Here is a 25,811-nt window from a genome sequence, read left to right as displayed (position 1 = left end):
GTGACAAAATCAACATTGCTGACGTCTTTCACTGTGCGACAAAACGTCAAAAGCAGCTTATCCAAGTGCAGCAGTGGTTTGTAAAGAAACTAATGACGAGGGACAAATAATATTCTACTAAATCGTTGAATCACGGTAAGATTGCATTATTCTAACACCTTCTAAAGACATTCAACTAGCCCACTTTACTATTTGCCCGTAACTTCAATTTGAGTGGTTCTGGCTGGGTTATGGGAGAAAGTGACAGACCTGTTTACTAGCTGGAGAATGGGAGTGTGTGTGCTTGCGTGTGTGCGTGCGCTATACATCCTCTCTCTCTGTCTGTCTACAGCCACAGGTTTGAATACAGGAACGACTGTCCTACAGGATTCGCTCATGCAAACACTGAGAAAGGGGAGGTAGGGAGGGAGAGGAAGGCAGTGGTTAAGAGTTAAGCCAAGCAGCGAACAAAAACAGTCAAATCCATATTGTGACAATAGCAACAGCTGATTTGCCTGAGCTCAATTCTGGTTGAGTGACTCCATCCTGTTCTTTTGTTTACCGCAGACCACTGTGTGTGTGTGTGTGTGTGTGTGTGTGTGTGTGTGTGTGTGTGTGTGTGGTGTGTGTGTGTAGACAGTGTGTTTTTGTGTATAGCTGTTTTTCGGTGCTACCAAATACATGTTTGTGTAACTGACTTGAAATATTACGACTAAGTCAACACACCCAAAAACTTCAGTTAATAAACCGTATGTGCCGATGTAAATGTATTTTATAGAGTTGACATGTTTCCCTATGCAATGACTATGTAATAACGATTATATCTGTTCTACACAGTAGCCTATATTTCTATCATAAAGTGTTGTAATGTTGTCTTCCTGAACACGACCCTGGGGTGTGTGTGTAGGTGATGAGCAGCAGTCCCATGGCAGGCTCTTCCAGCTCAGCGAGGGACCGCCCACCCACACGGACCAGCTTCATCCCCGAAATACAGAGCATGATGTAACTACACACACTGAGTCAGATTGCCCCCAAAAAACACACACACACAGGTAGACATATAGATCCACTTACCCCAGTAGAGGTTGTGTTGACTCGGGCTGAAAAGGCTGTTGGATGCCATGACAACAGTGTATCACAGAGTAACCAGCTAATTTCAGCAGTAGGTTGACCGTAGTGACGAAGGGTCGTTGTGTGGTCGGGTCCTGGTCTGCCACGCTAAGACGGTCTGCGTTGTGGTTCTGTGGTCCTGGAGCGGTGTGTGTGATGGCGTTCGGACCACAGCGTGGTCGCCATACTCCCTTGCTCCACCCTCATTCGACGAACCACATTGATCTGACTATGACATCACTGCCGTCACACACTCACAGACACTCAGGTGTTCAACCCAACCTTTGCATAGAGATACACCACATCCCTCAACCTCACCTACTAGAACAGAGCCTGCATCCTGTGTGTGTGTGTGTTTCTAACCCGTCTCGTGTGTGTGTGCGTGTTCTAGGTTTGCTCTGGGAGATGCTCGCAGACCCCTACATGAGACTGCTGCTCTGGTGGAGGACATTGTACACACCCAACTCATCAACCTGGTAACACACACACACACACTTTAGTCCCTGTTCTCTCTCTGATACTGACAAACCTTTTCAACTACGAAACAGTAGCTCATATCACTCCTCTCTTCCCTTTGTGTGTGTGTGTGTGTGTGTGTGTGTGTGTGTGTGTGTGTGTGTGTGTGTGTGTGTGTGTGTGTGTGTGTGTGTGTGTGTGTGTGTGTGTGTGTGTGTGTGTGTGTGTGTGTGTGAAGCTACAGCAGGCGTGTGAGGGGGCGGTCCTTAGAGGGTCAAGGGTCATCTCAGCTGAGGACATCCTGTTCCTCATGAGGAGAGACAAGGTCCACACCAGCTATATACACACGTACACCATACACAGACACACCATACACAGACACACCATACACTCACACTATTTTCTGCCTGCAATACCTGTAAAGTACTGATTTCATCTGACTGGCGTTAACTAGAAAACCGGAGGCCTGTAGTATTATTTTAGACTACATCATATTTTCTCTCTCCCATCACTTTCTTTTCCCCTTCTCTCTCCCATCACTTTCTCTTCATCTTCTCTCTCTCTCCCTACAGAAGAAGGTGAGGAGGTTGTTAAGGTATCTACAGTTCAGAGACTACAAGTCTAAAGTGCTGAAAACCATTGAAGATGAGGAACCACTGGAGTCAGGTACTTGACACAGTACATGTAAAGCAAAGAAAATCCCATGACTGAAACTTAAGTGGATCTCAGATCTATTGTCTGGGGTCAAGTTATCCTCCCCTTTCATGTAAAAAGGTTGTGACCATCATACTTTTAAGGAAAGAGGATCATGTTGTATATGTATTAAACTGCACGTTTTACCAATTTCAGTCCCCTTTGCTTAGGAGGTCTGGGGTCCTCCCTGGAAAAATGTTATGTAGAAGGACTGAGAAGCTCAGTTCTGGTGACTTTTTAAAAGGACATTCTACTCTCAAATTAATTAAAATAAAATTATGCTGACACCATCTAAAATATAATTTCCACCTCCAGAAGTGGGCCCAAAAACATATTGGTAAAAATGTTGTTAAAATTATATTGGACCAGGCATATAGCCTATGCATGGCCTACATTATCAGATGTGCTATTAGCAATAAGCATTATCACCTGTAGCCCAACTGATGAAGCATAGTTGCTATAAAATGTACATAGGCTGAAGCATGGGGTTGGTCCATCTGCATTTACCCCATTGGACACAACATCCTGATTGCTATTATTAATTATTCTTATTTTATTATAAATATATAAATAATTATTTGTTTTTATTTACCCGAAAAATCGGATTTTTTTGTTTGTTTTTGTTACAAAGTATGGCATTTCCCTTTTTAAGACGACATTGCCCCTTTAAGAGCTCTGTTGCGCAGCTGCGCCTAAAACCAAGCTTGAAGCTGCATTTGTAAAAGAATGCCACATGCACAATTGAAGGAGAAGGAGTAGAGAAATAAACGTGGTAGCAATGTAGAACTATCTTTCTTTTTTCCTCTTTTTTTTTTTAAGGCCAAAACTGCTTTAAAAAATATTTTCCCGCGATTGCATTAAGAATGGTTGTGCGTTGACTGCTTGTCAGAATAATGTTACATGTTTCCCTTGAATGCGCCTCGAGATTAATATTTTTCTGGCAAAGAACACAACAATAAGCCAACTATGTAAACTATTCTTCTATGGGGTTGTCTGATTTTGTTTTAAAAACAACATTAAATGGCAAAAATAGTAGCACTGAAAAGTTTCATCCTGAGTGATAATGTATAGGCTTTGAATTATTTTGCCAGCAGCTACAGTAGGCCGGCTACACAACTCTGTCTGAGTTGAGCACTGCTGTGGTGCACATTATAGACTATGTAATTCCCTTCATCTGAACATCAGAGTGTCATCAACAATCATGCATGTCAGTTCAGTGCACACAGCTTAACAGAGAAAATGTAATATTTGAGAACATATTTTGTAGAACACACTTGCTTCTGTCAGTCATTTCCAAACCAGCCCCATTTACTGATCTCAAAAAAGGACCTCTTCAGAATCCATATAATGGAAATCCGTCCCAGTGACGGGTAACTTTAACCCTGCCTGAAGACTTGTTAGCTTCCAGTACTCCCAGAGAGTGCCTAGACTTTAGCTTAGAGGGCTAACATTGTCCCCTCTATCTCTCACTCACACACTACTAGATAGGTGGGTTGTTGCCGGGAGTAACAAGCGCCAGCGGCTAGCAGGAGACTTCTTGTCCTGGGTGGACCAGACGGGAGAGTTCCTGTCCCTGTCTGACAACCAGGAAGTAGATGACGTCAAACTGGAACGACTGGAGGTCAGAACACACAGACAGACACACATACACAGTGTGTTAAAGTGGTATCTGGGTAGCAGCTCCCCTCAGTGATTATTAACTCCTCTCTCCACACTCTCTCATTACCTCTCCTCTCTGTAGAGGTTGGAAAGACAGACCAGAGGGATGGACAGTGCTCAGTACAGTGAGTTCTGTGAGAGTCGGCAGCTCAGCTTTGGTGAGTAACACTTCTTCTCCCAACATTTAACCCCTGACTCAGTCTCTGATAGATGTTGTGTGTGTGTCTGTGTTTGTGTCTGTGTGTAGCTAAGAAGGCATCTAAGTTCCGAGACTGGCTGGATTGCAGCAGTCTGGAGGTGAAGCCCAACACTGTTGCCATGGAGATCCTGTCCTATCTGGCTTATGAGACCACCGCTCAGGTATGTGTGTGTGTCTACCAGACCACTGCTAGTTAAAGAACTAAGTGTCCCACAATTAAAAAAAATACTGCGGACTTTACTGTAGTATTCACTGTAGTGTGTTTTAAGGCTGTAGTATTCACTGTAGTGTTTCTCTAGTATACTATAGTATTCAATGTCGTGTTTTTGCGGACATTAATGTAGTATACTGTAGAATTTAGTGTCATTTCTTTTACAGACGTGACTGTAATATATACTATCATATTCACTGTAGTGTTTATTTTGCGGACATGACTGTAGTATACCATAGTATTCACCTGTAGTGTTTTTGCAGACTTTACTGTAGTATTAACTGTAGTGTTTCTTTTGCAGACAACTGTAGTATACTAAAGTATTCACCCAGACTTTACTGTAGTATTCTTTGTAGTGTTTTTGCAGACATGACTGTTGTATACTATAATATTCACTGAAGTGTTCTGGCAGACATGATTTTAGTATACTATATGATTCACTGTAGAGTTTTTGTGGAATTTACTGTAGTATTCACTGTACTGTTTTTGCGGACCTGACTGTAGTATACTATAGTATTCATTGTAGGGTTTATGCGTAAATGACTGTAGTATAGAGGTCGACCGATTAATCGGAATGGCCGATTTCAAGTTTTCATAACAATCGGAAATCGGTATTTTTTTATTTAATCTTTATTTAACTAGGCAAGTCAGTTAAGAACACATTCTTATTTTCAATGACGGCCTAGGAACAGTGGGTTAACTGCCTCGTTCAGGGACAGAACGGCTGATTTTTACCTTGTCAGCTCGGGGGATTCAATCTTGCAACCTTACAGTTAACTAGTCCAACGCTCTAACCACCTGATTACATTGCACTCCACGAGGAGCCTGCCTGTTACGCGAATGCAGTAGAAGCCAAGGTAAGTTGCTAGCTAGCATTAAACTTATCTTATAAAAAACAATCAATCAATCAGTCATAATCACTAGTTAACTACACATGGTTGATGATATTACTAGTTTATCTAACATGTACTGCGTTGCATATAATCGATGCGGTGCGTATCGTTGCTCCAATGTGTACCTAACCATAAACATCAATGCCCTTCTTAAAATCAATACACAGAAGTGTATATTTTTAAACCTGCATATTTAGCTAAAAGAAATCCAGGTTAGCAGGCAATATTAACCAGGTGAAATTGTGTCACTTCTCTTGCGTTCATTGCACGCAGAGTCAGGGTATATGCGACAGTTTGGGCCGCCTGGCTCGTTGCGAACTAATTTGCCAGAATTTTACGTAATTATGACATAACATTGAAGGTTGTGCAATGTAACAGGAATATTTAGACTTATGGATGCCACCCGTTAGATAAAATACGGAACGGTTCCGTATTTCACTGAAAGAATAAACGTCTTGTTTTCGAGATGATAGCTTCCGGATTCGACCATATTAATGACCTAAGGCTCGTATTTCTGTGTGTTATTATGTTATAATTAAGTCTATGATTTGATAGAGCATTCTGACTGAGCGGTGGTAGGCAGCAGCAGGCTCGTAAGCATTCACTCAAACAGCACTTGCCTGCGTTTTGCCAGAAGCTCTTCGCTGTGCTTCAAGCCTATCAACTCCCGAGATTAGGCTGGTGTAACCGATGTGAAATGGCTAGCTAGTTAGCGGGGTGCGCGTTAATAGCGTTTCAAACGTCACTCGCTCTGAGACTTGGAGTAGTTTTTCCCCTTGCTCTGCATGGGTAACGCTGCTTCGAGGGTGGCTGTTGTCGTTGTGTTCCTGGTTCGAGCCCAGGTAGGAGCGAGGAGAGGGATGGAAGCTATACTGTTACACTGGCAATACTAAAGTGCCTATAAGAATATCCAATAGTCAAAGGTTAATGAAATACAAATGGTATAGAGAGAAATAGTCCTATAATTCCTATAATAACTACAACCTAAAACTTCTTACCTGGGAATATTGAAGACTCATGTTAAAAGGAACCACCAGCTTTCATATGTTCTCATGTTCTGAGCAAGGAACTTAAACTTTAGCTTTCTTACATGGCACATATTGCACATTTACTTTCTTCTCCAACACTTTGTTTTTGCATTATTTAAACCAAATTGAACATGTTTCATTATTTATTTGAGGCTAAATAGATTTTATTGATGTATTATATTAAGTTAAAATAAGTGTTCATTCAGTATTGTTGTAATTGTCATTATTACAAATAAATTTAAAAAAAGGCCGATTAATCGGTATCGGCTTTTTTTGGTCCTCCAATAATCGGTATCGGCGTTGAAAAATCATAATCATTCGACCTCTACTGTAGTATACTGTAGTATTCACTGTAGTGTTTTTGCAGACTTTACTGAAGTATATAGTATTCAGTGTAGTGTTTTTGCAGACTTTACTGAAGTATATAGTATTCAGTGTAGTGTTTTTGCAGACATTACTGTAGTATATAGTATTCACTGTAGTGTTTTTGCAGACATGATTATAGTATACTATATGATTCACTGTAGAGTTTTTGCGGACATAACTGTAGTATACTATAATATTCACTGCAGTGTTTTTGCGGACATGACTGTAGTATACTTTAGTATTCACTGTAGTGGTTCTTTTGCAGACAAAGTTGCAGTATACTATAATATTCACTGCAGTGTTTTTGCGGACCTGACTGTAGTATACTAAAGTATTCACTGTAGTGTTTTTGCGGATATTACTATAGTATTCACTGTAGTGTTGTTGCAGACATGACTTTAGAATACTATAGTATTCACTGTAGTGTTTGTGCGGACATGACTGTAGTGTACTGTAGTATTTACTTGTGTTATTGCTGACTTTACTGCTGCATACTAGTATTCACTGTAATATTTTTGTGGACAAATCAAATCAAAGGTTATTGGTGACAACAAGTGGGGACAACAGACTGGGATAGGGAGAGATTGAATATGTCCGTAAACACTCCAGCCAGCTGGTCTGCACATGCCCTAAGGACGCAGTTTGGGATGCCGTCTGGGCCAGCAGCCTTGCGAGGTTTAACGAGAACGATAGCTCACACTCCTTGTTAGAGGCGGAGGCCCGCCTCTGCGGCTCTGTGTTTTCCTCAAAGCAGGCAAAATAGGTGTTTAGCTTGTCCGGGGGGAAGGTGTCAATGTCCACGACGTGGCTGGCTTTCCCTTTATAATCTGTGACTTTCTGGAGTCCCACAGTGCCTTCAGAAAGTATTCACACCCCTTGACGTTGTTGTGTCACTGGCCTAGACACAATATCTCATATTGTCAAAGTGGAACTATGTTTTTAGAAATTTTTACTAATGAATTAAAAAATGTAATCTGAAATGTCTTGAATCAATAAGTATTCAACCCCTTTGTTAAGGCAAGCCTAAATAAGTTCACGAGTAAAAATTTGCATGGACTGATCTGTAAGTGAATACTATAGTAAACTAGTCTTGTCCACAAAAACACTACAGTAAATACTACAGTATACTAGTAATTTCCGCAAAATCACTACAGTAAATACTACAATACTACACTGATGCCCGCAAAAACACATTGAATACTACAGTAAAGTCTGCAAAAACACTACAATGAACACTATAGTATATAAATATAGTAATACTACAATATTTAGACCTTAGTATGCTAAAGTATTTTTTAATGTGGGTTAGCTGTTAATGTGTAACATGTTTTAACTAGGATCACAATGGAAATAAATGTTCAACTTTCTTGTGTTATTCTCGACAAATTTCTAAATGCATTGTATCCATATTTGTGTTTGTATTGTGTTTTTAAATAGTCAAATAAAATCAATCAATCAAGGGATACTACAGTGTGGAGTATTCTACACTATACTACACATTTATATAATCTCAGCAAAAAATGAAACATCCTCTCACTGTCAACTGCATTTATTTTCAGCAAATTTAACATGTGTGAATATTTGTATGAACATAAGATTCAACAACTGAGACATAAACTGAACAAGTTCCACAGACATGTGACTAACAGAAATGGAATAATGTGTCCCTGAACAAAGGGGGGGTCAAAATCAAAAGTAACAGTCAGGATCTGGTGTGGCCACCAGCTGCATTAAATACTGCAGTGCATCTCTTCCTCATGGACTGCACCAGATTTGCCAGTTCTTGCTGTGAGATGTTACCCTACTCTTCCACCAAGGCACCTGCAAGTTCCCGGACATTTCTGGGGGGAATGGCCCTAGCCCTCACCCTCCGATCCAACAGGTCCCAGACGTGCTCAATGGGATTGAGATCCGGGCTCTTCACTGGCCATGGCAGAACACTGACATTCCTGTCTTGCAGGAAATCACGCACAGAACGAGCAGTATGGCTGGTGGCATTGTCATGCTGGAGGGTCATGTCAGAATGAGCCTGCAGGAAGGGTACCACATGAGGGAGGAGGATGTCTTCTCTATAACGCACAACATTGAGATTGCCTGCAATGACAACAAGCTCAGTCCGATGATGCTGTGACACCGCCCCAGACCATGACGGACCCTCCACCTCCAAATCGATCCCGCTCCAGAGTACAGGCCTCGGTGTAACACTCATTCCTTCGACGATACACGCAAATCCGACCATCACCCCTGGTGAGACAAAACCGTGACTCGTCAGTGAAGAGGACTTTTTGCCAGTCCTGTCTGGTCCAGCGACGGTGGGTTTGTGCCCATAGGCAACGTAGTTGCCGGTGATGTCTGGTGAGGACCTGCCTTACAACAGGACTACCTCAGTCCAGCCTCTAAGCCTATTGCGGACAGTCTGAGCACTGATGGAGGGATTGTGCGTTCCTGGTGTAACTCTGGCAATTGTTGTTGCCATCCTGTACCTGTCCCGCAGGTGTGATGTTCGTGATGTTCATATGCAGGTGTTGTTACACGTGGCCTGCCACTGCAAGGACGATCAGCTGTCCGTCCTGTCTCCCTGTAGTCTTAGGCGTCTCACAGTACAGTCATTGCAATTTATTGCCCTGGCCACATCTGCAGTACCTCATGCCTCCTTGCAGCATGCCTAAGGCAGGTTCACACAGATGAGCAGGGACCCTGTGCATCTTTCTTTTGGTGTTTTTCAGAGTCAGTAGAAAGGCCTCTTTAGTATCCTAAGTTTTCATAACTGTGACCTTAATTGCCTACCTTCTGTAAGCTGTTAGTGTCTTAACGACCCTTCCACAGGTGCATGTTCATGAATTGTTTATGGTTCATTAAACAAGCAATGGGAAACAGTGTTTAAACACTTTACAATGAAGATCTGTGAAGTTATTCTGATTTTTTCGAATTATCTTTGAAAGACAGTGTCCTGAAAAAGGGACGTTTCTTTTCTTTCCTGAGTTTACGAAGCACTACACGATCGAGGGGGAACCTCAGAGGAAATCCCTGCCATGAGGTCCCCAAGGACAGCACGTTAAAATAAAACAAAGTTGACAAAGCTAACAGCTACCCGTAAACCTAGCTAGAAGTACAATTGATTAAAAAATCTAAAGTCAGCACTACTTGATCGAGGGATACTACAGTGTGATGTATATTATTCTACACCGTATACTACAAAATGCTATAGTAAGCACTACACGATCGAAGGTGTCAGAGAAAGCCCCTAAATATTGTCAAGACTCCAGCCATCCAAGTCATAGACTGTTCTCTCTGCTACTGCACGGCAAGCAGTACTGGAGCACCAAGTCTAGGTCCAAAAGGCTCCTTAACAGCTTCTACCCCCAAGCCATAAGACTCCTGAACAGTTCATCAAAATGCTATTTGGACTATTTGCATTGACCCTCATTTGTACGCTGCTGCTACTCTGTTATTATCTATGCATAGTCACTTTACCTCTACCTACATGTACATATTACCTCAATTACCTCGACTAACCTGTACCCCAGCACATTGACTCTGTACCGGTACCCCTTGTATATTGCCTCGTTATTGTTATTTTGTAACTTTTTTTACTTTAGTTTATTGAATTTTTTTGTATATAGCCTTGTTATTGTGTTACTTTAGTTTATTTAGCAAATATTTTCTTATAAGCTCTTACCCAACAATGCAGAGTAAGTAAGCATTTCACGGTAAGGTCTAGAATTGTTGTATACAGTGTGTAGTAAAGTATTCAGTATAATACAGTATATATTTAGGGTAGGGACATATACAGTATAATACAAAATTTAAAGTCACCACTAAACGAGCGAGGGATACTAAAATGTGTAGTATAGTACAGTATACTAGAACATTCTATAGTAAGTACTACATGATCGAGAGATACTACAGTGTGGAGTATGCGATTCTACAGTATACTACAGTTTACTGCAGAATTCTATAGTAGGTACTATAGTGTTCTATAGTAAACTGTAGTATTTTTTTATGTGGGCTGTATTGTTGTTCTGTTTGGATTACAATATTCACTCCCTCTCTTTCTCTCTCTAGCTGGTAGATCTGTCTCTGTTAGTGAAACAGGATATGACTCCAAAGACAGACCCCTTCAGCCATGTTGTGTCTGCCAGCTTCATACACTACCACAGCAATACAGAGGTAAGTTAACACACACACTCCTCTGTTAGCCAGCTAACAGGATTAGCAGCTAGCTAACTTGCTATTCCTACTGGCCGCTCATTTAAAACATGTTTTCTCCCTTCCACCTCTCTACCTTCCCCCTCTCTCTGTCACTATCTCTCTCCCAGGTAAAGAGAGATCCAGAATCTCCAGAGACCACGCCCCCCTCCACTCCTGGCTCATCCCACTCCTCTAAGCCCTCAAATGGAGGCTTGGGATTGGACAGTAAGACCAGGCAAAGGAAACGCAAGAAGGTCTGTTAAAATAGTTATTTTGTTTGTGTTGCACAGCTTGTGTATACCGTGTGTTAAAGTGTGTGTGTTTCAGAGCTCAGCAGTGAGTGGTGTGGAGCCTCCCAGTGGAGCCATTCAGCCCTGCCACATCAGAGAGGCCATCAGACGCTACAGTTACAGACACACGGTACACTCATCTCCCTTTCATTCCTCTTCCCTCCCCAACTTCCTATATGCACTGTAGGACTGTCCTCTCACAAAACAAACTGGTTGGAAGTAATCAATATAACAAACATGGTCCCTCTCTCCTCTTCCAGAGTGCTAATAGGGGGAATGGGATGGCGTTCCTGGCCTGCTAAAGGCAGAAGAGAAATGGTTCGACAGGCTGTTTTTTTATGATTTGAGATTCTTACCATAAAGACAGACAGGAAGTTATCTATTTCTGTTGAAGCCCAGACAACTTCCTGTCATATGTCACTTACTTTGCGTTTACACAGGCAGCCCTTTTCAGATCTGGTTGGTTAGACCAATTAGTGAAAAAAATCTGAATTGGGCTGCCTTTGTAAATGCAGCCTTAGTGTCCGGTTCATTTTTTTTTTTGGTCCACATTCACTCACATTGATTATGCATCACTGGTTTATATAAAAAGTTTTCTTTAATAAAGCTATTTGATTAGACTGACTCAGTTATTCAACACCAACCACATTTCCATCCAGTTTTTATGCCATACTGAATAAAAATTATCTTCATGACAGCTGTGATGGGAATACGGTCTGTTACAATTTTATAAATGCCGACAGAATTTGTTCGTTCGACATGGTGGGATCTTTTTGTCAGTACAATGATTTATGCGAGATATGGTGGCAAATAATATTAAAACCATAACGAAGTCAACTTGGAGTCATGTGAACAACATGGTGTGTGGTCCTCCCACTATGACTTGGGAAACCATGCAGTTTATTAAGCTACAGCTGAAATAAGTTATGAACTTCACGGGGTGGTGAAAGTGCAGTGATCTTGATGCTCCATTCCAATAAATATTTAGGGTCTTATTCTGGTGACGTGATCGATGCTTGACTGCCGTTTCACAAATTAAAATATTCTCGTTCTTATCCACAACAATCTCATGTAGACTAGTGAGCTGTTGGCTAGAGCACACGTGTCAAGACCAGAGTAGGTACATTTGGTATTTAATGCAACAGTTTGTGTGACAAAACTATCAGAGTTGAAAATGCAATGGAAACATTAAAAAAATTCTGTACATGAAAACTTAAATAAAAAAAGTACATTGTGTGCACTATGTCATCAAGCACTCTTTTTTTTAATCTGCAACAAGTCCATTTGGGGGAAGAATTTGCATGAAAATCTCACCAATTGGATGGAAAGCTAGCTTTCTGTCAATATGGCATCTTCCAACACATATGTGAACTGTAGGAAAACAGATTATCATCCAATAGCCCTGAAAACACTGCTAAGAACAAGTTTCTCTATACATTTCATAGGCCATGCTTTTTGAGGCACTTTGCTTTTACTGGTATTTCCAGAATTATCCACTAGGTTTGCTGCAGGTAAAAAATCCTAGGGGCAGACAAACACCACATACAGCAAACAGGTCTTAGGGAGAAATCAGATTTGTATTGATAATTTATTCCAATGAAAAGACACATTCACCAGAGGAAAGACCAACACTAGGCAACTACTGGGCATGCTCTAAGCACTGGACCATGACATCAATATGACATGAAGAGGCAGAGCTCCAATAGATCATTCACTTGTAAATATGTTTACCTATCAACACACAATTAGACAGCGAGACGAGGGTCACTATGATTTACATTTTAAGTCATTTAGCAGACGCTCTTATCCAGAGCGACTTACAAATTGGAAAGTTCATACATATTCATCCTGGTCCCCCCGTGGGGAATGAGCCCACAACCCTGGCGTTGCAAGCGCCATGCTCCACCAACTGAGCCACACGGGACCCTGTGTTTGAGCAGACACTTTCTCCAGTATGTGTGCATTTGCTTAACATGTTTTTATAATATGTGTTAGTGATTTGTGTGTGTGTATAGAAAGCATGTATGGGGTTTCTAGTAGGGGTGTGTGTTAGTATTTAGCAGACAGCAGAGCTTCTTTCTCCAGCAGCAAGTCTCCATATCTCTGCTGAAGCTCCTTTTCTCTCTCCTGCTGTCTCTCCACGTCCTCCCTTAGAGCCTAAAGAGAAAATGAAGTCCAATAAACAGGCTGCAGTTTGTGTCAGCTGATTGTGTGTGTAGATATCTGGTGTTTGTGTGATATGGCGGGGTGTGTGAAAGTATGTGTACCTCTTGTCTGCGGGGTATCGCTGTGTCTTCTTGTTTCTTCAGCTCAGTGAAGGTGTGGAGCTCCGTAGCTGCCTGCTCAACCTGCTCCCACAGTTCACCATGCTGCTTCAGTAGGCCTACAGCACGGGACTGGTACCCTCCTAGTAACACCTACACACATACAGACATATCCCTGCTAACACAGTTCTTCACCATGCTGCTTCAGTAGGCCTACAGCACGGGACTGGTACCCTCCTAGTAACACCTACACACATACAGACATATCCCTGCTAACACAGTTCTTCACCATGCTGCTTCAGTAGGCCTACAGCACGGGACTGGTACCCTCCTAGTAACACCTACACACATATCCCTGCTAACACAGTTCTTCACCATGCTGCTTCAGTAGGCCTACAGCACGGGACTGGTACCCTCCTAGTAACACCTACACACATACAGACATATCCCTGCTAACACAGTTCTTCACCATGCTGCTTCAGTAGGTCTACAGCACAGCAATGGTACCGTCTAGAAACATTTTGAGAGACATACAGAAAGAGTATAGGTCAGTGTTTATAGTCACCTTGAGACGACGCTCCAGACGAGCAGCGCGACGGGCCTCACACGTCATGTGGCCTCGGTTGATCTAGGAATACACACATCATAAACATGTGGTATACATCATGAGTTACCTATGGCCCAGCAGCTTCTAGTGTAAAAAGGACATGATAGCGTGTGTATGTGGTCTCACCTCTAGTTTCTTTTCCAGGGAGTCTATGCGGTCCTTCTTGGAGGCCAGGTTGGCCCTGGTGTAGCGGCTCTGGGCGGAGAGGTACAGCACCTGGCCGTAACACTCCTCCCACACCTGGCTGTAGGCCTCCATGGACAGGTCCCCATGACCCATACCTGCCTTCACCACCTCCATCTCCTGGCTCAGCAACTCACTGGCCTGCGGGGAGGGGAGAAGTCACAAACACTATTATTTACACATCTCACACAAATGTCCACATTGCGTGGACAAAGTTACTCTACTCTGTAGGGATTTTAAAAATGTAAACGTGTATCTGGATAGTCGAAAGGTCAATGCAATCCGGGGATGTCCCTACCCTACCCTAAACCCAACCTTAACCCTTACCATTTTAAATGTCAACTTCAATGGGGTAGGGATGGTCTCTAGGATCCCAGATAGCATGGACCATAGTGGAAATGCTATTCATTTTTACACTCTTGACCAATCAAAATGACCAAAAATGCACATGGCAGAGGTAAAATGCAGACAGACTGCTTTTCTCTGTAGTTTTGGCGAACAGCAACAGTGAAAGAAAATTATGATTTTAGAACAGATTCTGATCCAACAATGTTTTCTGGTGAGTATTTTGCATTGATCTCAGGTCTTGTAACTCTACCTACATGTACATATTACCTCAACTAACCGGTGCCCCCGCACATTGACTCTGTACCGGTACCCCCCTGTATATAGTTTGCTATTTTACTGCTGCTCTTAAGTTACTTGTTACTTTTATTTATTTTTCTTATCTGTTTTTTTTTTAAACTGCATTGTTGGTTAGGGACTCGTAAGTAAGCATTTCACTGTAAGGTCTACAACTGTTGTATTCAGCGCATGTGACTAATCAAATTTGATTTGTAGAAACTCCATTATGTGGACGCCTGTAATTGCCATTCGAAGTGGGAAAAACAGCATACTGATGTCTGGGCAGACTGGAGGGCCAAATGGGCAGCTGTAACTCAATGCACCATTATAAAACCTACATTGATAACAAAAATATAAACACAACATGTAAAGTGTTGGTCCAATGTTTCATGAGCTGAAATTAAACATCCCAGAAATGTTCCATACACACAAAAAGCTTTATTTCTCTCAAATTTGGTGCACAAATCAGTTTTCATCCCTGCTAGTGAGCATTTCTCTTTTGCCAAGACAGGTGTGGCATATGAAGAAGCTGATTAAGCATGATCATTACATAGCTGCACCTTATGCTGGGGACAATAAAAGGCCACTTTCACACAATGCCACAGATGTCTCAAGTTGAGGGACTGTGCAATTGGCATGCTGACTGCAGAAATGTACAACAGAGCTGTTGCCAGATAATTTCATGTTCATTTCTCTACCATAAGCTGCCTCCAACATCATTTTAGATAATTTGGCAACCGGCCTCACAACCGCAGACCACGTGTATGGCGCCGTGTGGGCAAGCGGTTTGCTGATGTCAATGTTGTGAACAGAGTGCCCCATGGTGGCGGTGAGGTTATGGTATGGGCAGGAATAAGCTACGAACAAAATTGCATTTTATCAATGGCAATTTGAATGCACAGCGATACCGTGACGAGATCCCGAGGCCCATTGTGGTGCCATTCTCCACCCCCCATCACCTCATGTTTCAGCATGATAATGCGTTGCTTCATGTCGCTAGGATTTTTATGCAATTGCTGGAAGCTGAAAATGCCCCAGTTCTTCCATGGCCTGCATTCTCACCAGACATGTCATCCATTGAGCATGTTTGGGATGCTCTGGATCGACAGCATGTTCCAGTTCCCGCCAATATCCAGCAACTCCATTGAAGAGGAGTGGGACAATATTCCACAGGCCACAATCAACTCTATGAAGGAGTTGCATCACGCTGCATGAGGCAAATGGTGGTCACACCAGATACTGACCGATTTTCTGAGTCACACCCCTACCTTTTTTTCCCTTAAGGTATCTGTGACTAACAGATGCATATCTGTATTCCCAGTCATGTGAAATCCATAGAGTCGGGGCCAAATTAATTTATTTCAATTTACTGATTTCCTTACATGAAGAGTAACTCAGTAAAATCTTTGAAATTGTTGCATGTTGCATTTATATTTTTGTTCAGTATACATTCAAAAGATAGTGGTTTCATTATATTAAGAATTTCTAATGTCATGGTATATCCTTGTAGGTAACAATATCACAAGGATAATTTAAAATGTAATTTAGACAAAGCTTTGTCATTGTTTTTTTTAGGCCTTTTTAAAACAAATCTGAAAATGAACTCAAGTAAGCCAATACTAACGTCCGTTCGGATATTCGATTAACCGTACCCATCCCTAGTACTCCATCTAGACAGTGTCCATCTTTCCTATTCCTAGACAGTTTTCCTATTCATTTTAGGATTGAGGCATACTAAAACAAGACTAAAACACAGCAGATGGAGACCATGACATTGCAGGGGAAACAGGTTGGGAAACACTGGATAGTAGGGGTGTGTGTGTGTGTTTTACATGTGCCAGCTCCTCATTGCTGATTGGCTTGTAGGGGTGTCTGTCCAGGTGGGCGATGTGTTCTGCGTTGTTGGAGGTGGAGGCAGGCCCTCGTTGTTTGCTGCGCTGTGGTTGGATAAACAAAGTACTTTAGTTCTGCTCCAAACGCAGCCCTGTGTGTGTTTATGTATGTGTATACACCTACCTGTTGGTTGGCTGGTGGGTGGTGTAGACAGTCAAAGTGCAGCATAGTGATCATCTCCTTCTTGAGCATCTCCTCAGCCTGCTGCAGTTCTGACAGAGGATCTGTTCCCAACGGACGCAGGATAGACTCATTCACCTACACACACACACAATTCTGCATTAGTTTTGTCACTAATGCTGTAGCCGGGAAGGGGAGGTGATGCAGCACTTGAACTCTTGTGTGTGAGAGAGTCACACTGTGTGTGTTTACCTCTGATGGTCTGGGTAGAATCCTCTGTACAGCAGTGTGTCTCAGCTTCAGCTCTTTCTCCTGCTCTGCATCCCGGGCAGCCTGCAACACACACACAGTTACAAAAGGGGATAGTCAAGAGTAGAGCTTTATATGAGTTGTATGCATGTGGGTCTGTGTGACCGAGTGTTACCTGTTTGCGTAGCTCTATCTCTGAGGCATCCTCCATGTATCCAGTCTCCGTCTCCATTTCCTCCAGTTCAGTCTCTGCGTTTTCTGGTAGAACGATCTCAAAGTCGTTCTTGGGGATCGGCAGCGACATCAGACCCAGCTTCAGCTGCTCCCTCGACTCTCGTTGCTACGCACATACACACAAAATAAAGTTACACACACAGAAAATAACGTTATACATACACAAAAACGAATTCGAAACAGTAGCCATTTCAATAGTAGTTTGTGTTACCAGATGTCTAGCGTAGGCAGGGTCTGCTAGTTGTTCCTCAGTATTGATGTTGAGTTTGTCTCGTAGAGGGGTGCGCCCAGGGGTTACTCCAGGGGTCACAGTACCCGGTCCTTTAGGGGTTAACGCTCCCTGGGGGGTCATACCGCCCTCAGACCCTGGACCCGGGGTTCTACAACAGCAATAGTGTGTGCCACTAGTCAGTACAGAATTAGGTGTGTGGGAGAATGGATGGCATGTTCATTTATTTTACCAGGTAAATTGACTGAGAACACATTCTCATTTTCAGCAACGACCTGGGGAATAGTTACAGGGGAGAGAAGGTGGGATGAATGAGCCAATTGGAAGCTGGGGATGATTAGGTGGCCATGAAGATATGAGGGCTAGATTGGGAATTTAAACAGGACACCATGGTTAACAACCCGACTCTTGTGATAAGTGCCATGGAATCTTTAGTGACCACAGGGAGTCAGGACACCCGTTTAACGTCCCATCCAAAAGACGGCACCCTACACAAGGCAATGTCCCATATCACTGCCCTGGAGCATTGAGATATTATTTTTAGACCAGAGGAAAGAGTGCCTCCTACTGGCCCTTCAACATCCAGGGACCGACCAGGACCAACCCTGCTTAGCTTCAGCGGCAAGCCACCAGTGGGATGCAAGGTGGTATGCTGCTGGCGTGTGTGTGAATGGCTTGCGTGTGTACCTGAAAGGTGTGGTCAGTACAGTATTCGGTGTCTGTACTGCCTGTCTTTGGGGTGTGACTCCTGAGAAGTCACTCTGGTGGAGAGGAGTGTTCAGACCTCCTTTCAGAGGAGTGTCTACGTTAGTTAGAGCCATCAGGTTCTGGGCCTCCTGCAGAGAGAGAGAGATGTTGTCAGAGGTATTGTATTGGCATTCATTTGATGTTATGATTCACATTGAATGGTAATATGTACCGTGGACAGCTTTCTTCATATACCCTGAGACAGAGAAAAAGGGAGAGTGACTGTGTGTACCTGTAGTATCTTGTCCTGCGCAGCAGGGGTCTTGGGGGTGCGTAGCCCAGTTGCCATGGCGCTGTTGGAAAGGCTGTATTCTGACAGTAGGGCTGAGGAGGCGGAGTTAGTGATCCCAGATTCCTCAGCGGTCTGACGAGCCACTTCACTGGCCTGACCCAGCTTAACCACCTCCTCCAGCTCCGCATCAGAGATCTACACACGCCAGACAGCGTCAGCCAGACAACATCAGACACGCAGTCAAACTTCACTGGCCTGACAAAACTTCACTACTTCCTGTAGCTATGCATCAGAGATGCGCGCGCGCACACACACACACACACACACACACACACACACACACACACACACACACACACACACACACACACACACACACACACACACACACACACACACACACACACACACACACACACACACAGTCAGCGTTGTTACCTGTGGTGCAGGCAGCACCAGTTTGCTGCGTTTCTTGGTGAACTCCGCTACTCCGCTGGTCTGGAGGATGGCTGACGGAAGATCACTTTCCTTCTTCTTCTTGATCTTCTGTCTATCCCTCTTCCTCTCCCTCTCCTCCTTCTCACTGAGGACACACAAAGTCAGGCACACACAGCTCTCTCCTCCTCACATTCAAACTGTCAAATTATCCCATCTATAAACGGCCCAATCAGATCATACTTGTGGCATTCGTCAAGTTGGGTGTGTGTGTGTGACTGACTTGCGTAGCTCTCCGTCCAGGTGTTGTTGTCGCAGGCGTTTGAAGTTTGGTTCCAGACCTTCGTAGAGCTCCATGCTGGTGTCATAGAAACCCTAGAATCATAATATAATAACACTTAGCCCCAATAATACACACCTCACACACACGTTGATGTATGTGTATGTAATGTGTTACCTGAGAAGGTTTCTTCTCAAAGGGAATCTCAGCATTGTAGTCCACTCCTCTCTTCTTCTTCCTCTTCTTCTGAGCGTCGATGCCTGCTGCCCTCAACTCCCTGCGCTTCTGTAGAGCAGCCAGTCGTCTGGGAGTGAGGAGAAAGAGAGGGCGTGTATGTTTGTCAGGGTTGAACGTTTTCTTGATTTGGTGGTAGGCATTGAGGGGATTCGATTAAGATAGACCGGGTTGCAACGGGCTATGAACATGCCGGTGATGGACACACGCCCTGCTCAAATTGAACAGTAATCTGCGCCACTCGGTCATGTTGTCAACAAGGCAGAATGATGCATTGTTCAGAAACATATATCTCTATATATATAAATGTTTGAATTCTCAAACTAGTTTTCATTGGGAAGGCAAAATAGTTTTATCAAAATAAATCACTTTTGCATGTGAAAACAGAATCCTACTCATTACTCCACGTGCTTAACCTACATCACTTTTGTTTTGAGACAACGCTGCCATCAGCCAGAACGGGGCACGTGGCTCACGCCTGGAGGCAGCCCAGTTCCAAAATGAATGCAATCACTTTTCACCCGGTGTAAACTACACCCACTAGGCACCAGGCCAGCTTAATCGAGTACCCTCACTATGGGGTACTCGATTCACAAATTCACAAATTCAGAAATGTCTGTCTGAAAGTTATGCTGAACGTTATGCAGTTCACAAATGACAAATCCTGCATTTGTTGTATTACATGACACAGCTCTTATTTGAAACACACATTTGTGCTGGTGTGTAAAAGGTGTGTGCCTGTATATACCTGGCCTCCTCCAGCTGTTTCTCTCTGGCCTTCCTCTTGGCTTTCTTGCCCTGAGTGTTGGCCAGACGAGCTCTGGCCTCGGACAGCATCTCCAGCTCATCTATACACACAAACAGAAACACACAGAGTCAGGAATAGCTGGTTTGGTCTTATTTATTTAATTTTAATAAACCATGCAAGTTGACTGAACAGCAACGAGCCGAAGAAGCATTGCACCAATTCTTCCTTTGGCCGCCTCTCCTTCCAGTTCTCTGCTGCCAATGACTGGAACGAACTGCACAAATCTCTGAAGCTGGAGACTCCTACCTCCCTCACTAACTTTAAGCACCAGCTGTCAGAGCAGCTCACAGATCACTGCACCTGTGCATAGCTCATCTGTAAATAGCCCATCCAATCTACCTCATCCCCATACTGTATTTATTTATCTTGCTCCTTTGCACCCCAGTATCTCAACTTGCACATTCATCTTCTGCACATCCTACCATTCCAGTGTTTAATTGCTATATTGTAATTACTTTGCCACCATGGCCTATTTATTGCCTTACCTCTCTTATCCTACCTCATTTGCACATGCTGTATATAGATTTTTCTACTGTATTATTGATTGTATGTTTGTTTGTCCCATGTGTAACTCTGTGTTGTTGTATGTGTCAAACTGCTTTGCTTTATCTTGGCCAGGTCGCAGTTGCAAATGAGAACTTGTTCTCAACTAGCCTACCTGGTTAAATAATTAATAAATAAACGTACCTTCGTCCATGTCCACAGGGTCAGGCCTAGCGGGCTTGGTTTCAGGGTTGGGGTCGATCTCTCCAGGCTTCAGTTTCCTGGGATCATCAGCTGTATCCTCCTCATTGTCCCTCTGGGCTGCTTTGTCTCTATACACATACACACACGCGCACACCAAGAAAATGCATAAGAACATGGACGCCAAGAGGTCTTCTCTGAACACAGAGAGAAAGTGTTTTTGCGTGGGTCTTACAGTAGAAACTCGTAGTGCTCCAGACACTGGGCAGCGGTGCGTCCTATGATAGGAGCAATGGTCCTCCACTGGGTGGGCATAAGCTTGGCCAGATGGAGCAGCTTCTCCTCTTCTTCTCTGGACCACTCAGTTTTCTTAATGCTGGGATCCAGCCACTCATACCTACACACAAAAACAACACATTAGATACACACAGAACTGTATCCACACACACTCACAGAAACCACTCAGTCTTATTTGGGGCTCAGCTTATCATGCATGCCACACACACCGGTTTTAACGTCAGAGAGAGAGAGACACACACACACACACACACACACACACCAGCGGGCTTTGCACTGTTTGGCAGACTTGCGGTGCAGCAGGGAGGCAATACGAGACCACTGGTTCTTCCCATATTTCATCACCGCTGCCTTCAGTATCTCATCCTGGGAGAAAGAGGGAGGATGTAATATTTTATTGATTAATTAATTGTTCACTGATCCCCGAGGAAAATTCAGTTTCAATTGCAGACAACTATAATTTAAAGACGGCGTTAACTAGTAGATATTACTAGTTAGCTAATGTCAACTAGCTAACGTTACATTGAAGTTCAGCTAGTGAGCTATTACGACTAAGGTTAATGTTGTTAGCTAACTAGCTGACTAGCCAGCTAATGTTAGCTAAAGTGATGCAGTGAATTACATGCTGTCGAGTAGCTAATTCAGTGAATGCATTTACATGGTAGTTCATTAACCTGGAGTTGACTTAGTTAACTAAAAAAAATTGTATTTTAGTTGGAAGCTAGTTAGCAGCAGACGTAAGTTACTAGCGTTAGCTACGCCAATTTACCTCGGTGTTTCGCCATACACCCCCCTTGATCATGATACGCGGCATCTTGGCTGTTGTGTTGCTACCCTTCAGGTAGTAACTATAAACAAATAACCAGATACCACAATTTAAAACAATAATACGAAAAGTTGGACATAAAATTGAACAAGGTTTTAAGAACGTGTGTTTTCAACATCGACAAAAAAATCAATATGGCGACCACCGGAAGTGCGCAAAGTATAGTCAAAGACTTGTATAACTTAACCAAGATAGACCACTGCCCGTCGTTTCACTTTTTTTTTTTCTTAAACAAGTCAGTCAAGCTAATTAAGAACAAATTCTTATTTACAATGACGACCTACCTAAAGGGGGACGGGGGCTGGGAATAAAAATCAAAATACAGGACAAAACACATCATGACAAGAGACACCACAACACTACATTAAGAGAGACCTAAGACAACAACATAGCATGGCAGCAACGCATGACAACACAGCATAGAAGCAACACCACATGACAATAACATAGTAGCACAACAACATGGTGGCAGCACAAAACATGGTACAAACATTATTTGGCACAGACAACAGCACAAAGGCAAGAAGGTAGAGACTACAAAACAGTTGAAGTCGGAAGTTTACACACACTTAGGTTGGAGTCATTAAAACTCGTTTTTCAACCACTCCACAAATTTCTTGTTAACAAACTATAGTTTTGGCTAGTCGGTTAGGACATCTACTTTGTGCATGACACAAGTAATTTTTCCAACAATTGTTTACAGATTATTTCACTTATATTTCACTGTATCACCGCTGTACCCACGCCCCACCATACCCCTGTCTGCACATTATGCCCAGAATCTATTCTACCACGCCCATAAATCTGCTCCTTTTATTCTTTGTCCCCAACGCTCTAGGCGACCAGTTTTGATAGCCTTTAGCCGCACCCTCATCCTACTACTCCTCTGTTCCTCGGGTGATGTGGAGGTAAACCCAGGCCCTGCATGTCCCCAGTCACCCTCATTTGTTGACTTCTGTGATCGAAAAAGCCTTGGCCTCATGCATGTCAACATCAGAAGCCTCCTCCCTAAGTTTGCCTTACTCACCGCTTTAGCACACTCTGCCAACCCTGATGTCCTTGCCGTGTCCGAATCCTGGCTTAGGAAGGCCACCAAAAATTCTGAGATTTCCATACCCAACTATAACACTTTCCGTCAAGATAGAACTGCCAAAGGGGGAGGAGTTGCAATCTACTGCAGAGATAGCCTGCAAAGTTCTGTCATACTTTCCAGGTCTATGCCCAAACAGTTCGAACTTCTAATTTTAAAAATTAATCTCTCCAGAAATAAGTCTCTCACTGTTGCCGCCTGCTACCGACCCCCCTCAGCTCCCAGCTGTGCCCTGGACACCATCTGTGAATTGATCGCTCCCCATCTAGCTTCAGAGTTTGTTCTGTTAGGTGACCTAAACTGGGATATGCTTAACACCCCGGCAGTCCTACAATCCAAGCTTGATGCCCTCAATCTCACACAAATCATCAAGGAACCCACCAGGTACAACCCTAAATCCGTAAACATGGGCACCCTAATAGACATTATCCTGACCAACCTGCCCTCCAAATACACCTCTGCTGTCTTCAATCAAGATCTCAGTGATCACTGCCTCATTGCCTGTATCCGCCACGGGTCCGCGGTCAAACGACCACCCCTCATCACTGTCAAACGCTCCCTAAAACACTTCTGCGAGCAGGCCTTTCTAATCGACCTGGCCCGGGTACCCTGGAAGGATATTGACCTCATCCCGTCAGTTGAGGATGCCTGGTCATTCTTTAAATGTTACTTCCTCACCATATTAGACAAGCATGCTCCGTTCAAAAAATGCAGAACCAAGAACAGATATAGCCCTTGGTTCACTCCAGACCTGACTGCCCTCGACCAGCACAAAAACATCCTGTGGCGAACTGCAATAGCATCGAAGAGCCCCCGCGATATGCAACTGTTCAGGGAAGTCAGGAACCAATACACGCAGTCAGTCAGGAAAGCAAAGGCCAGCTTTTTCAAGCAGAAATTTGCATCCTGTAGCTCTAACTCCAAAAAGTTCTGGGATACTGTAAAGTCCATGGAGAACAAGAGCACCTCCTCCCAGCTGCCCACTGCACTGAGGCTAGGTAACACGGTCACCACCGATAAATCCGTGATAATCGAAGACTTCAACAAGCATTTCTCAATGGCTGGCCATGCCTTCCTCCTGGCGACTCCAACCTTGGCCAACAGCCCCGCCCCCTCCGCTGCTACTCGCCCAAGCCTCCCCAGCTTCTCCTTTACCCAAATCCAGATAGCAGATGTTCTGAAAGAGCTGGAAAACCTGGACCCATACAAATCAGCTGGGCTTGACAATCTGGACCCCCTATTTCTGAAACTGTCCGCCGCCATTGTCGCACCCCCTATCACCAGCCTGTTCAACCTCTCCTTCGTATCATCTGAGATCCCCAAGGATTGGAAAGCTGCCGCGGTCATCCCCCTCTTCAAAGGGGGAGACACCCTGGACCCAAACTGTTACAGACCTATATCCATCCTGCCCTGCCTATCTAAGGTCTTCGAAAGCCAAGTCAACAAACAGATCACTGACCATCTCGAATCCCACCGTACCTTCTCCGCTGTGCAATCCGGTTTCCGAGCCGGTCATGGGTGCACCTCAGCCAGGCTCAAGGTACTAAACGATATCATAACCGCCATCGATAAAAGACATTACTGTGCAGCCGTCTTCATCGACCTGGCCAAGGCTTTCGACTCTGTCAATCACCATATTCTTATCGGCAGACTCAGTAGCCTCGGTTTTTCTAATGACTGCCTTGCCTGGTTCACCAACTACTTTGCAGACAGAGTTCAGTGTGTCAAATCGGAGGGCATGTTGTCCGGTCCTCTGGCAGTCTCTATGGGGGTACCACAGGGTTCAATTCTCGGGCCGACTCTTTTCTCTGTATACATCAATGATGTTGCTCTTGCTGCGGGCGATTCCCTGATCCACCTCTACGCAGACGACACCATTCTATATACTTCCGGCCCTTCCTTGGACACTGTACTATCTAACCTCCAAACGAGCTTCAATGCCATACAACACTCCTTCCGTGGCCTCCAACTGCTCTTAAACGCTAGTAAAACCAAATGCATGCTTTTCAACCGTTCGCTGCCTGCACCCGCACGCCCGACTAGCATCACCACCCTGGACGGTTCCGACCTAGAATATGTGGACATCTATAAGTACCTAGGTGTCTGGCTAGACTGCAAACTCTCCTTCCAGACTCATATCAAACATCTCCAATCCAAAATCAAAGCAAGAATCGGCTTTCTATTCCGCAACAAAGCCTCCTTCACTCACGCCGCCAAACTTACCCTAGTAAAACTGACTATCCTACCGATCCTCGACTTCGGCGATGTCATCTACAAAATAGCTTCCAATACTCTACTCAGCAAACTGGATGCAGTTTATCACAGTGCCATTCGTTTTGTTACTAAAGCACCTTATACGACCCACCACTGCGACCTGTATGCCCTAGTCGGCTGGCCCTCGCTACATGTTCGTCGTCAGACCCACTGGCTCCAGGTCATCTACAAGGCTATGCTAGGTAAAGTGCCGCCTTATCTCAGTTCACTGGTCACGATGGCTACACCCACCCGCAACACGCGCTCCAGCAGGTGTATCTCACTGATCATCCCTAAAGCCAAAACCTCATTTGGACGCCTTTCCTTCCAGTTCTCTGCTGCCTGCGACTGGAACGAATTGCAAAAATCTCTGAAGTTGGAGACTTTTATCTCCCTCAACAACTTTAAAAATCTGCTATCCGAGCAGCTAACCGATCGCTGCAGCTG

General features: G+C 43.8%; 2 protein-coding genes across 3 annotated transcripts; one reads left to right on the top strand and one right to left on the bottom strand.

The window, feature by feature from the left end:
- Positions 1-4: 4 nt before the first annotated feature.
- supt3h (SPT3 homolog, SAGA and STAGA complex component) lies at positions 5-12,315 on the top strand. Its single transcript, XM_071382761.1, has 12 exons — positions 5-135; positions 887-981; positions 1,481-1,565; positions 1,784-1,870; positions 2,118-2,211; positions 3,723-3,859; positions 3,980-4,055; positions 4,145-4,257; positions 10,660-10,764; positions 10,914-11,039; positions 11,113-11,205; positions 11,336-12,315. The coding sequence occupies exons 2-12, from the start codon at positions 890-892 to the stop codon at positions 11,375-11,377; spliced, it is 1,050 nt and encodes a 349-aa protein (XP_071238862.1). The 5' UTR covers positions 5-135; positions 887-889; the 3' UTR covers positions 11,378-12,315.
- LOC139563831 (cell division cycle 5-like protein) lies at positions 12,192-22,175 on the bottom strand. 2 transcript variants are annotated; one of them, XM_071382758.1, is made up of 19 exons: positions 21,965-22,175; positions 21,458-21,561; positions 21,134-21,295; positions 20,902-21,029; positions 20,155-20,254; positions 19,350-19,476; positions 19,176-19,267; positions 18,896-19,040; positions 18,458-18,652; positions 18,166-18,314; positions 17,461-17,629; positions 17,191-17,355; positions 17,019-17,099; positions 16,770-16,904; positions 16,586-16,690; positions 14,073-14,270; positions 13,905-13,967; positions 13,343-13,492; positions 12,192-13,232 (listed from the first exon to the last, which is right to left on the bottom strand). In XM_071382758.1, exons 1-19 carry the CDS (start codon positions 22,007-22,009, stop codon positions 13,125-13,127), a joined length of 2,421 nt encoding a protein of 806 aa, XP_071238859.1. In that variant the 5' UTR covers positions 22,010-22,175; the 3' UTR covers positions 12,192-13,124. The 2 variants fall into 2 exon arrangements, with proteins under 2 accessions (XP_071238859.1, XP_071238861.1); XM_071382760.1 differs by lacking the exons at positions 12,192-13,232; positions 13,343-13,492 and adding an exon at positions 13,574-13,766.
- Between the last annotated feature and the right edge of the window lie 3,636 nt (positions 22,176-25,811).

Source organism: Salvelinus alpinus, chromosome 34 (assembly GCF_045679555.1).
Source record: "Salvelinus alpinus chromosome 34, SLU_Salpinus.1, whole genome shotgun sequence".
NCBI classification, from domain to species: domain Eukaryota; kingdom Metazoa; phylum Chordata; class Actinopteri; order Salmoniformes; family Salmonidae; genus Salvelinus; species Salvelinus alpinus.
This window is presented reverse-complemented; position numbering and strand designations above follow the sequence as displayed.

Coding starts and splice junctions, on each gene's coding strand:
- supt3h (XM_071382761.1), top strand. CDS start 890: ATGAGCAGCAGTCCCATGGCAGGCTCTTCCAGCTCAGCGAGGGACCGC. Junction 2,212..3,722: donor TGAGGAACCACTGGAGTCAG/GTACTTGACACA, acceptor ACACACTACTAG/ATAGGTGGGTTGTTGCCGGG. Junction 3,860..3,979: donor TCAAACTGGAACGACTGGAG/GTCAGAACACAC, acceptor TCCTCTCTGTAG/AGGTTGGAAAGACAGACCAG.
- LOC139563831 (XM_071382758.1), bottom strand. CDS start 22,009: ATGCCGCGTATCATGATCAAGGGGGGTGTATGGCGAAACACCGAG. Junction 13,968..14,072: donor CCCTGGAAAAGAAACTAGAG/GTGAGACCACAT, acceptor GTGTATTCCTAG/ATCAACCGAGGCCACATGAC. Junction 13,233..13,342: donor CGATACCCCGCAGACAAGAG/GTACACATACTT, acceptor TTTTCTCTTTAG/GCTCTAAGGGAGGACGTGGA.